The sequence below is a fragment of the Otolemur garnettii genome, unplaced genomic scaffold (genome assembly GCF_000181295.1).
Source record: "Otolemur garnettii isolate 467f Iridium unplaced genomic scaffold, OtoGar3 scaffold00112, whole genome shotgun sequence".
In the NCBI taxonomy this organism is placed as follows: domain Eukaryota; kingdom Metazoa; phylum Chordata; class Mammalia; order Primates; family Galagidae; genus Otolemur; species Otolemur garnettii.
The window spans coordinates 128,052-141,628 of NW_003852507.1; the positions used below are offsets into that span (position 1 = coordinate 128,052).

The following is a 13,577-nucleotide window of genomic DNA, read 5'->3' on the forward strand; positions in this document are numbered from 1 at the left end:
GGTGCCTTAGCCTCTTGAGTCACAGGCACCGAGCCAAGAGTTTCCCTTTCTACACATCCTCACCAGCATTTGTTATTTTTTGTCTTTGTAATAGTAGCCATTCTAACTGGGTAAGATGATATCTCATTTTGGTTTTGAATTGTAATCCCTCAATTAGTCATAATAAGCATTTTTTCATATACCTGTTGGCTCTTAATATATTTTCTTCTGAGATATGTTCAGAAGAGAAATGAGATATATTCAGCTCATTTGCCCATTTTTTAATTGAATTATTTGGGTTTTTTTGCAATTAAGTTGTTTGAATTCCTTGTACATTCGGGATATTGATCCCTTGTTAGATGACCAGTCCAGGGAACAAAGGTGCTCTGGAAGTTTGGGCCCAGGGAGCAGGGTGTGGCTGTAATTCGGGAACCTGAGCCAATAGAGTGCAGAGGATGGGGCCCTATGTAGTAGTGACTCTACCCCCTGGGCTGATGAGGCTCAGCAGTATCTGTGAGATCAGATGCAGTGGCAGCAAGTGCCTCAGAATAGCAGAACACAGACGTTATTTGGCCGTAAAAGTGAGGGAGGAACACCACAGTGATGACTCCGCTCCTCAGGGAGGGAGTTATCTCAGCTGTGCAGACTCCGAAGGGGGCTAGTCAAGTTGTAGAGAAGCAAGATACTAGGTGTCTGGCCTATAGGGTGAAGTGCACAGCTCAGCCACTGCACTGTTTCCCTGGGACACTGGTTCTCAACTTTCCTAATGCTGCGGCCCTTTAATACAGTTCCTGTGGGTCCTGACCTACAGGTTGAGAACCGCTACCCCAGGGCATGGGTTACCCCATCAGCTCAGCCCTGGGGTGTGCAACTGCTCAGTTTGGTCATGGCACCAGTTCCCAGAGAGTGAGGTACTGCTTCAGTTCAGTCCTATGGGGTGAGACTGTAATGGGCAGCCCAGACACAGCTTCCCTGGGCTTCAGACTCTGCTTCAGCTTAGGTACTAGTGTGCATCATTGCTCTAGGTAGTCAAGACACTGTTCTGTGGCCAGGCGAAGTGGCTCACACCTATAATCCTGCACTCTGGGAAGCTGAGGAGGGTGGATCCCTTGAGCTCAAGCGTTTAAGACCACCCTGAGCAAGAGTGAGACTTTGTCTCTGAGCAAGAGTGAGACTTTGTCTCTAAAAATGCAAAAAAGTAGCCAAGTGCTGTAGTGGGTGCCTGTAGTCCCAGCTACTCAGGAGGCTGAGGCAGGAGGCTTGCCTGAACTCAGGAGTTTGAGGTTGCTGAGAGCTATGATGACACCACTGTACTCTAGCCTGGGCAATGGAGTGAGACTCTGTCTCAAAAAAAAAAAAAAGACACCGTTTCTTGGGATACAAGGTGCTATTTCAGCTTAAGCATGGGAGGCATGACTGATGTGAGCACTAAGGTACTGTTTTCCCAGGCAGGAGGCAGGGTACTACTTCAGCTCTAGCATGAAGGGGTGGACAGAGGTAAAGGTGGAGCCGCTCTGCCTCTGCCTGGGCCCATGGAGAAGGGTACAACAGCTGCGTGCAGCTCAGCTTGGGAATATTGGGCTACTGGACCGGGGTGGTTTGGTGGTAGCTCAGCCTCAGGAGAGAAGTGGCGTTACAGCTACTTAGTGCAGCAGTCACATGGGTCACAGAGGCATGTGTTGGTTTATCCTCTAGGGAGATGCAGCTGGGTGGACGCCAGGCAGCTCCTTTAGCTGGCTCATATCTGTGAGGAGTGCAGGGGACCCCAATAGTGAAAGCACATGTAGTGAGAATAAGTAAGAACAAGATGGAGTCTGTCAGGCTAGGGTAGACACGACACAGCTGGTCTGGTCGGTTTAGGTCTTGCCTGACATTCGCCCAGAACCATTCATATTGTTTTGTAAATTTAGCTCCCACCCTAAACATGCCTATCTCGAGTAGTTTAGGTGGATTGATTTGGGAGGTTAACTTTGAATTTGAATGTTGTAATAGGTCACTGAGTTATGCTGATTATTATTTGGAACAGGAGTTAGTGTGGTCTTTGCTTTGAACTTTTATGGATAAAACTGTAATTTTGGAAATGGAAGAACAGAACAGTCTTGGGGAGGTTACTCTCACTGTTCTCCAGAATCCTGGCCTTCTGACAAAGTTTGGTGGCCCTATTCCCATCTCTGCATATTGGCTGACAGTGACAGGCAGCCAGACCCTCTTCGTCCAGTAACATTGAAACCCAGCTATCCAGACCATTGCCTACTGTTCTCTACAGAAATTGGTTCTATGTTATGACATTTGCTCATCTTATAAGTGGAAACCACCTCAGTATGCCATTTTTTTTTGAGACAGAGTCTGGCTCTGTCACCCCAGATAGAGTGCCATGGCACTAGTTCATGCAACCTCAAACTCCTGGGTTTAAGCAATTGTCTTGCCTCAGCCTCCGGAGTAGCTAAGACTACAGGCATGTGCCACCACACCTTGCTAATTTTTCTATTTTTAGTAGAAACAGAGTCTCAATTTTTCTCAGGCTGGTCTTGAACCCCTGAGTTTAAGTGATCCTCCTGCCTCAGACTCCCAGAGTGCTAGGATAACAGAAGGGAGCCACCAGACCCAGCCTCATTATGCCTTTTGGAACTTCATTAGGTAAGTTCTCTTTGGGTGCAGTCTAAGGTAAGTAGTATGGTATAATGTCAAGTTTGCAGAAGGCATAGTTACTGATGAGAACATAACAATTGATATACTTAGGTACATTTGAAGATCAGCAAATACAATGATTTTTGAAAGGGATGAAGAGCTTAACTAACCTTGAGGGTTGTTTCCCTCTTGCACTATATACTTTACAGATTGAAAATCTAGTATGCCAAAGTCCTCAGATAAATTCTTAAACCTGGTAAAAAGCAAAATAATTTAAGCTAAGATCTAATAAAATGAAGAAAGAAATTTAGTGTAACATCCTGGAATGAGAATTTGAGTAGCTTTTGATTGGGAAGTATTGACTAGAAGAAAAAAATACGGAGGGAGAAAAAGTCATTAAGGAGAGTAAGAAGTTAGTAAAGTGAAAAGAAACTTACAAGCAGTCAGACTTGAGGAATGAATCAGACCTTGTGAAGGCAGATGGATGACACAAGAAGAGAAAACAGGCAAAACTATGGAATGGTTCGGAGTCTTTCACCTTACGAGTGAAGGTACGAGTGAAGGTAGACAGTTACACGCAAGGACTCTGACTCTATAGAGTTAAGGTCTTGGACAAAGCTCTCTGCAACATATTCCATTTCTGATTGTGTTGACAAATGCACAAGGATTCCAATATTTCCACATCTTTGTCAATACTTGTTATAATTTCTCTATTTTTAAAGATACAGCCTTACTTGTAGGTGTGAAGTGGGATCTTGTGGTTTTAGAACAACCAGTGTTTTAACCACGAATGCATGATAGTACTGGGAAACTTGAAACCAAGTTGTTACCACAATTTAAATGAGATCGTTCTCATGTTTTACCTTTCTTCATAGATTCTTTTTCCATTCCATCCCTGTATGTGTACAAGAGTTCATCAACTTCCTTCAGATCCAGGAAGCCTGAGCCATCGCTGTCCCACTTCTGAAAGAGGGCCTCTAGGAGTAGCTCCCGTCTGACTTCGAAAGCATTTTGTCTAACCTAAGGCACATACAGAATAACAAAGCATAAAAGACACAATGTTTACTGTGTTTATTCCTCCCCCAGCAAAGAGCAGCACCTTTGAAGCATAATGTTAGTGGAAAATGTCGTGATTATTTTTAATCCCTTACATGTCCTTTCTCTAGAAATGCCATTTCATCTCTAGACCAAAAACATAGGCATTCTCTGCATTAGACTAAAACACATTAACTTAGAAAAGGTGTTATCAGTCTTAAGAGTTTTGGGGTTTTTTTTTGCAAATTTCTTCTATGAACCTGAATAATTTTTTTTTTCTTTTTCTTTCTTTTTTCTTTTTTTAGAGTCAGGGACTTACTTTGTTGCCCAGGCTGGGCAGTGCTGTGGCACGATCATAGTTCACTGCAGACTTGAACTACTGGGCTTGAGCAATCCACCTCAGTTTCCCTAGTAGCTGTAACTATAGGCACATACCACCACACCCAGACAATTTAAAAAAAATTTTTTTTTTCAATCTGAAAGCAGTCACTGTTTATTAACTGACTAGGTTACAAAAACAATCAGGGCAGACACCTTAGTTCATTCCTCTAACAAGCCTATTGATTTGGTCTTCCCTGTTACCAGCATCTCCGCCTTCTACAAAGTGGGTTGTCTTTTTCTTCATTCCCCCCGTGGAGATGATAACTTGAATGGCCACAGAAGTTATTTGCTTCTTTGAAGTGTTTTCCAACAGTACAGATCTCATGAATCAGATCCTCCATGCAGATATGCCATATTTACCAAGAGATTGTGCAAACTGTTATCAGTCAATGCAATTCGTTTCTTATTGATTTTGCCATAACCACGCTTGTAGATTAGCTCCTTTACTGACTTCAGATCTGGGTACCCCCCTGCAATATACGGTTCTACAATCCTCAGCATGTTAATGGAAGCCTTGTTGAGCTTAACAAAAGTTCCATTGAAGATCAGGTGAAGGCGAAGAAGCTGCAACACCTTTCAGACTGTTGGACTCACACCATTGATCCCTCTGATCCTGATGACAAAGGCCAGTTTGGGTTCTGCAGGTACATAGAAATTGCCAGCTTTTCCTGCCATTCCAGCCATCCGAATCTCAGTTCTGTACATCTGCCTGTGTTCTTTATGATAATGCTTAGCTTTTTCATAGATAAGCTTCCTCCCTGCCTTTCAAAGCATCTTTTTTTTTTTTTTTTTTTGAGACAGAGCCTCAAGCTGTCACCCTGGGCAGAGTGCCGTGGCATTACAGCTCACAGCAACCTCCAACTCCTGGGCTCAAGCGAGTCTCCCGCCTCCGCCTCCCAAGTAGCTGGGACCACAGGCGCCCACCACAACGCCCGGCTATTTTTTGGTTGCAGCCATCATTGTTGTTTGGCGGGTCCGGGCTGGGGATTCGAACCCGCCACCTTAGGTGTACGTGGCTGGCGCCTTAGCCGGTTGAGCTATAGGTCAAAGCATCTTTTGGGCACATTTCTTTCTCAGACGCTTGATCTTCAGCTCTGCGATATTCTTTCGCTTTTTCTTAAGAGTTTCTGGCACAGCAGGAACCTTCTTTTTCTTCTCTTCGACACCCTCCATGGTTCCAGCCCGAAAAAGAGGAAGCTCTTTAAATTTTTTTTGTAGAGATGAGGTCTCCCTATGTTCCCCAGGCTGGTCTGCAACTCCTGGCCTCAAGCAATCCTCTCACTTTGGCCTTGCAAAGTGCTGGGATTACAGGCATCGTGCCTAGTCATCTAGAATCTTTGATCATTTCTTTTCGACTTCCTCCTTGGTTGTTCAAGAATGTGTTTACATGGGATACCCTGCCTAGCTTCCTGGTTGGGTGTGTTTTGTAGTGACGGGGAATGAATGGGAGTGTTCAAAAAATGAAATTGGCTGTGTTAAAAAATTCTTTTTTATATTTAACATTGACTTAACTAGACATTGATTTAATTTGCCATTTAAAGTTTTCACTAGGTTAATCTAATTAATTAGATAGTAATTGAATTAATATCTAGATAGATTTAGTTGCAAAACTAAAATGAATATACACACCTTTTGGGTAAATGGGAGAAACTGTAACTGAAGAGGCAAAAGGGAACTGTCTAGAATTGGGTTGAGAAGACTCATAAGGCTAATGAGATTAATGAATAAGCTTAATTAAACTAATTTACATAGGTCATATAATTTACATAGTTCAAACACAGTTACATGTTTAAAAAAGCCAAAGTATATGTTGTTATCTATCACCAAAGTAAGTTCTTAGGAAATATGTACTACCCGGGTGCCCATAAATAAAAATATATATTCAAGCCAGGTGCTGTAACTCACACCTGTTATCCTAGCACTCTGGGAGGCCAAAGGGAATGGATTGCTTAAGCTCAGGAGTTCGAGACCAGCCTGAGCAAGAGTGAGATCCTGTCTCTACTAAAAGTAGAAAAACTAGCCAGACATCATGGCAGGTGCCTGTAGTCCCAGCTACTCAGGAGGCTGAGGCAAAAGGATTGCTCAAACCCAAGAGTTTGAGGTTGCTGTGAGCTATGGTGCCATAGCACTCTACCCAGGGTGACAGAGTAAGACTCTGTCTCAAAAAATATATATACGTATATATATATGCCATAATCATACCCCAGGCATATGTACTTGCACTCACATAGCAGACAGGTAATATATACATGCACATTTGCTCCTCAGAAGCTTTAGAGGAGGAAAAAAACAAAAAGCTATACAATATACCATCTTCTGACAGGAGCAACCATGTTATCAGGAAAATTAGTTCCCTGGAGTGTGATCTTTGAAGACTTGACAGTAAAATAAAACATTTAATGGCTATGCTTATTGAAATAAAGTGATACATTTGGTTGTACATCTTTTTCTGAGATAGAGTCTCACTTTGTTGCCCAAGCTAGAGTGCTCTGGCATCAGCCTACCTCATAGCAACCTCAAACTCCTGGGCTCAAGTGATCCTCCTTAGCTAGGACTATAGGCACTTGCCATAATGCTCAGCTAATTTTTCTTTTGAGATAGAATCTCACTGTGTTGCCCTTGATAGAGTGCTATGGTGTCATAGCTCACAGCAACCTCAAACTCCAAGAAGAGCTCAAGTGATCTTCTTGCCTCAACCTCCCAAGTAGCTGGGACTATAGGTGCCCACCACAACGCCTGGCTATTTTTAGAGACAGAGGTCTCTCTTTTGCACAGGCTGGTCCTAAACTCCTGAGCTCAGGCAATCCACTGCAATCCCAGAGTGCTAGGATTACAGGCCTGAGCCACCATGCCCAGCTTTTTTTCCCTTGTTTTTCAGTAGAGATGGGGTCTAGCTCATTCTCAGGCTGGTCTCAAACCCCTGAGATCAAGAGATCCTCCAGCCTTGGCTCCCAGAGTGCTAGGATTATAGGTGTGAGCCACGGTGCCTGGCCTGATTGTACATGTTTTAAGAAGAGCCACATGAGGAGCAATTGAGGCTTAGAGATTTACTTATAATGTAGCAGGAAACCAACACAGACAGAAGACTCGCTTTTACTTTCCTGCCTCAACAACAGTAACCTCACTTGCATTGATAAAAAATATTACCCACCTGTTCTAAGGCATTCATTTTCTCTTCTTCTGTTTCAACATAGCCCGTCTTAAAAAAGAAGATGAGGGCCTCACTGATATTCAAGGGAACATCTTCACCCACAAATGTCTCCAGGAGTTGCACGAACTGGAGCAAATTTAAGGAAAGTCTATTGAAGGCAGTCCTGTGCCTTATTTTCTTGTAAGATTGAATATTTCTGATAATTGGGTGTAGGTCTGTCAAACAAGAAACATACATGAAGCAGTAAAGTGAACAATTCTTTCAAACCTTAGGGAAAATATGTAAGTACCTATAGAAATGGACATCTGCTATTTTTGAGGTTGCTATAAGATATGATGCCACGGCACTCTGCCCAGGGTGACAGTGAGACTTTGTCTCAGATTTAAAAAACCCATATATGTATACATACACACACACATATATCATAATCATATATCATGCCCCATAATACCCTATAATCATACCCCATGCTCCCTTCATGAGAACAGCATCTTCCTTTTTTCTTTGGGGAAACATTTCTCCTCCATGTCAGTTAAGATGAGTCAGGTTGTACTGAGCCTCCCCACCTTGCACCTTGGATGGCTGTGTGATATAGTTCTGGCTAACAATTCACATATGATGGCAACATAACCCACTATTCAGGCCAATAAGAATTAGCATGCATTATTGTATACATGATCTATGCGTTTGTGATTTAATAAAAGAAAAAAAAAGAATTAGCCTCAGAACTCTTGGAGCAACTATTAGGGAAGAACCATTCCTTTTTGTACTCCCATTGCTGAACCAGTAGGATATAAGCTTAGAGATGTGCTCATGGCCATTTTTGCCATAATATAGAGAACACTGCCTCAAATTGAAAGTGACACAGGGCTGAGAGGCAGCGAAACAGTATCCTGTTGCTATTGTTGAGCCCTTGGACCCAGTTGTGTCTGAAGCCAGCTGTACTCTGAACTTCCCAGTTAAATAAGTAAGTAAAATATCACCATACAATCCTTCCTCACAAGAGTCTTCACTAATATATTTATCTTGAAGCTTAGTGTTATATTCCATAAAATCTCAGCAAAGCTACTTAAGTGTGGTTTATTCATTGATTCAATCATTCATGTCTTTATGCCTTCTATATGAGACTTGATATGATTTTTTAAATGATTACCAAATAAAGAACATGAAAGATCTCTATAAAGAGAACTATGAAACTCTAAGAAAAGAAATAGCTAAAGATGTTAACGAATGGAAAAACATACCATGCTCATGGCTGGGAAGAATCAACATTGTTAAAATGTCCATACTACCCAAAGCAATATACAATTTTAATGCAATCCCTATTAAAGCTCCACTGTCATACTTTAAAGATCTCAAAAAAATAATACTTCATTTTATATGGAATCAGAAAAAAACCTTGACTAGCCAAGATATTACTCAGAAATAAAAACAAAGCAGGAGGAATCACACTACCAGACCTCAGATTATACTGTAAATCAATAGGGATCAAAACAGCATGGTACTGGTACAAAAACAGGGAGGTAGATGTATGGAACAGAATAGAGAACCAAGAGATGAACCCAGCTACTTACTGTTATTTGATCTTTGACAAGCCAATTAAAAACATTCAATGGGGAAAAGATTCCCTATTTAACAAATGGTGCTGAATGAACTGGCTGGAGACCTGTAGAAGACTGAAACTGGACCCACACCTCTCACCATTAACTAAGACAGACTCTCACTGGATTAAAGATTTAAACTTAAGACATGAAACTATAAAAATACTAGAAGAAAGTGCAGGGAAAACACTAGAAGAAATCGGCCTGGGTGAATATTTTATGAGGAGGACCCCCCGGGCAATTGAAGCAACACCTAAAATACACTACCAGAACCTGATCAAACTAAAAAGCTTCTGCACAGCCAAGAACACAGTAAGTAAAGCAAGCAGACAGCCATCAGAATGGGAGAAGATATTTGCAGGTTATGTCGCTGACAAAGGTTTAATAACCAGAATCCACAGAGAACTCAAACGTATTAGCAAGAAAAGAACAAGTGATCCCATCTCAGGCTGGGCAAAGGACTTGAAGTAAAACTTCTCTGAAGAAAACAGGCACACAGCCTATAGACACATAAAAAATGCTCATCATCCTTAATCATCAGAGAAATGCAAATCAAAACTACTTTGTCTCATCTAACTCTAGTAAGATTAGCCCATATCACAAAATCCCAAAACCAGAGATGTTGGCATGGATATGAAGAAAAGGGAACACTTCTACACTGCTGGCGGGAATGCAAATGAATACATTCCTTTCGGAAAGATGTTTGGAGAACACTTAGGGATCTAAAAATAGACCTGCCATTCGATCCTACAATTCCTCTACTAGGTATATATCCAGAAGACCAAAAATCACATTATAACAAAGATATTTGTACCAGAATGTTTATTGAAGCCCAATTCATGATTGCTAAGTCATGGAAGAAACCCAAGTGCCCATTGACCCACGAATGGATTAATAAATTGTGGTGTATGTACACCATGGAATATTATGCAGCCTTAAAGAAAGATGGAGCTTTTGCCATTTTCATGTTTACATGGATGGAGCTGGTACATATTCTTCTTAGCAAAGTATCTCAAGAATGGAAGAAAAAGTATCCAATGTACTCAGCTCTACTATGAAACCAATTTATAACTTTCTTCTGAAAGCTATAACCCAATTATAGCCCAAGAAGAAGGGGAAATGGGAGAAGGAGGGGAGGAGGGAGGGTGGATGGGTGGAGGGAGGGTAATTGGTAGGACCACACTTATGGTGCATCTTACACAGGTGCATGTGAAATTTACTAGGTGTAGGTTATAAATGTCTTAACACAATAACTAAGAAATGCCAGGAAGGCTATGTTAACCAGTTTGATGAAAGTATTTTAAATTGTATATAAAACCAGCATATTCACACTGTACCCCATGACTGCATTAATGTACACAGCTATGATTTAATTTAAAAAACACAGCACATTATACTCCATGATTGCATTAATGTACACAGCTATGATTTAATAAAAAAAAAAATGATTACCAGCCAGGTGTGGTGGCTCACACCTGTAATCCCAGGACTTTGGGAAGCTGAAGTGGGAGGATTGCTTGAGGCCAGGAGTTCAAGACTACCTGGGTAACATAGTGAGACCTTGTCTCCACAAAATAAATTTTAAAAATTAGACAAGCGTGTTGGTGCATGCTTATGGTCCCAGCCACTTGAGAGGCTGAGAAAGAAGTATCACTTGAGACCAGGAGTTTGAGGTTGCAGTGAGCTATGATCAGAGTACTGTACTCCAGGTAAAAGAGTGATACTCTGTCTCAAAAGTTAAAAAAAAAAATTACCGATATAATTTTTATATACAATGGTAAAGCAAAATTGAAATAAAGACGACTAGGAAGAAGAACGTGAACTAGCAGGCCACAAGAGCTTAACCAACACCCTGTATTTCATCTTTCATCCAAATAGAAAGTTTATTTGATCAAGGCTTACAGGAGAAAAGAAAATTTGCAGATAAGAAGAAAATAATCTCAATCTAATTAGCTCTACTACTTGCTGATGTGAAAGGCAAAATGATGTCATGGCATTTTAGCAAAATATAAGTAATTTTTGAACTACCATTGTTAAACACATGGTTTATCTTAAAGCTAAAAACTACTTTTTGCTCTGTTGAGCACAACTTTCTTGGCAAGTCTTCAAAACCAAGACAGATTCTCACTTGTCTCACATATTTGGAGGTGGACCCAGGAGGAAGAGCTGAAATAATCTCTATCTAATATCTGATTACCTGTATATGTTTGGATTCTAGCTTCGAAGCAGTTGTGAGATCATATAATGGTACAAAAAAATACATACTAATATCATCTGTTCTAGAACAGAAGAGCACCTATTGGTAGCACTTGCCACAAATAATAGCACACCACCGCCAAAACATCCATTTTGTGTCTGTTTAGATCTGTCTTCTCAGGGAAAAACAAATGCAAGGATCACTCTCCCATGGAGTCTCAGCGAAATCCAATCTTTATCACAGAGTACCCCAGTGTATTAAATTCATCTATTGGATTGCCGCTTATGCTTCCTAATTTCATTGTTAACACATACCTGCGTACCTGGAGTTACCATAGATTATGTCTGCCTGTTTCTCATCTTCAAATTCAGCATTCAGGTTCCAGTTACAAGCAAAAATTTCACCTGTAAAAAACATATTTTGCAGCATAGCAAATTTATCTTCATTTTCACAGTGTTTTTGTTCTAGAGGTATACATGAAAGGAGAATTAAGTGAGGAGTTACCCGACCATGACTTTCCGTCTATTTGGGGGGACTTGGGTTCACAGGATTTGTCTTTAGGAACTTCCTCGTTTGTGGTTTCTAAAAGGTACAAAAGAAAATAGTTATCAATTGGAAATTTCATGTTCTATTAGATTTCTAAAGTCAGTGAATGATAGAAAAATGCTTTGTATACAGAAAATCCCCAATCCTACTTCCCCATCTATATGGTGTCATAAACCACAGTGATAGCACTTAATAACTGTAATTATGGAGAGCAGGTCTGTGACAAAAGCTATTTGTTACATCCCAATTTGGCCGTGCAAAATGAGAGCTACATTTCCCAGTCTCCCCGTCATTATACAACAGTATCCCCTATGTCTGTGGAGAATAGACCTCAGGGAATACTTGAAACCGCAGATAGAACTGGGCTCTAATATACTCTTGCAGTTGGAAGTGTAACAGCAAAACTAGCATGAATTTCTTTTTTCTTCTTCACATTTCATCATTTGTTCATACTGGAGAACTTAACCTCAGTATATGATTTTTTTTTCCTTACTGAGAGAACTTTCACATTAAATGAAGCACTTTATGGCTTCTCTGCAGCATATCTGAAATGCCAGCATCACTACTCTTGTGCTTTGGGGCCATTATTAGGTAAAAGAAGGATTACTTGAACACAAGCACTGCAAGACAGCCTCAGTCAATCTGATAGTCCAGACGGCTGCTAAGTGACTAATGGGCAGGTAGCACAGACAGCGTGGATACACTGGATAAAAGAATTACTCATGCCAGGCTCATGATAGAGCAGGTGGCACAAGATTTCATCACGTCACTCAGAATGGCATACAATTTAAGATTTATGAATTGTTTATTTCTGGGATTTCTCATGTAATATTTTCAGACTTTGGCTGATGATAGGCAACTAAAACTGTGGAAAGCAAAACCTTGAATAAGGGGTGGACTATTGGCCAGGCGTGGTCACTTATACCTGTAAACTCAGCACTCTGGGAGGCTGAGAGAGGAGGATCACTTGAGCTCAGGAGAGCTTCAGCAAGAGCAAGATCCTATCACTACCAAACATAGAAAAATTAGTCGAGAATTGTGGCAAGCACTTGTAATCCCAGCTACTTGGGAGGCTGGGGCAAGAGGGATTGCTTGAACCCAAGAGTTTGAGATTGCTGTGAACTATGATGATGCCAGACTGTCTCAAAAAAAAAAAAAAAAAAGATGGGGAAGTGCTGGGTGCAGTAGCTCACGCCTGTAATCCTAGCACTCTGGGAGGCCAAGGCGAGTGGATTGCCTGAGCTCATGGGTTCAAGACCAGCCTGAGCAAGAGCAAGACTCCGTCTCTAAAAAAATATAGCTAGGCATTGTGGCAGGCACCTGTAGTCCCATCTACTTGGGAGGCTAAGGCAAGAGAATCGCCTAAACCCAGGAGTTTGAGGTTGCTGTGAACTGTGACTCTACGCACTCTACCGATGGCAACAAAGTGAGACTCTGTCTCTTAAAAAAAATAAAAACAACAGAGGCGGGAGAGACTACTGTATGCCTAAATACTGACCAATGAGATATGAATAAACATTATAAGACTGAGGTAGGAGGATCGCTTGAGCTCGAATGTAATCAATTTATTTATTTATTTATTTTGAAACAGGGTCTAACTCTGTTGCCTGGGCTAGAGTGCAGTGGCACCTCACTGCAGCCTTCAACTTCTAGTCTCAAGTGTTTCTCCTGCCTCAGCCTCCTATGTAAGTGGGACTACATGTGCATATCACCACATCTGGCTAATTTTTCTATTTTTTTGTAAAGATGAGTTCTTACTATGTTGCTCAGGCTGGTCTCAAACTCCTGGCCTCAGGTGATCCTCCTTCTTTGGCCCCTCAAAGTTTTAGGATTATGGGTGTGAGCTACCATGCCTGGCTAAAGGAAATTTTAAAAAGTGGTTTCTGGTATCAGATTCCACATTTAAAACAAAAGGGTTTCTTAATGCCTTTTCAGAAACTCTAGTAAAACTTTTCTGTATGTAACAATGCCAAATGGAAATTGGACAATGGACATTGGACTGGACAACAATGCCAGTCTACACAAATGGACTTAATAGTGCAATAGAGGCTTGGTGCCT

The 13,577-nt window shown here is 41.2% G+C and overlaps 1 protein-coding gene across 1 annotated transcript in view; it reads right to left on the bottom strand.

Annotated features, from left to right (window-relative positions):
- The window catches only part of EFCAB5 (EF-hand calcium binding domain 5), a gene marked incomplete at its 5' end in the record, with an annotated part of 141,249 nt that overhangs the window by 33,534 nt on the left and 94,138 nt on the right, over window positions 1-13,577 (bottom strand). The window contains 5 exon segments of the mRNA XM_012809720.1: window positions 3,471-3,627; window positions 7,175-7,389; window positions 11,287-11,376; window positions 11,477-11,554; window positions 13,367-13,375. Coding sequence (XP_012665174.1) covers window positions 3,471-3,627; window positions 7,175-7,389; window positions 11,287-11,376; window positions 11,477-11,554; window positions 13,367-13,375 — 549 coding nt within the window.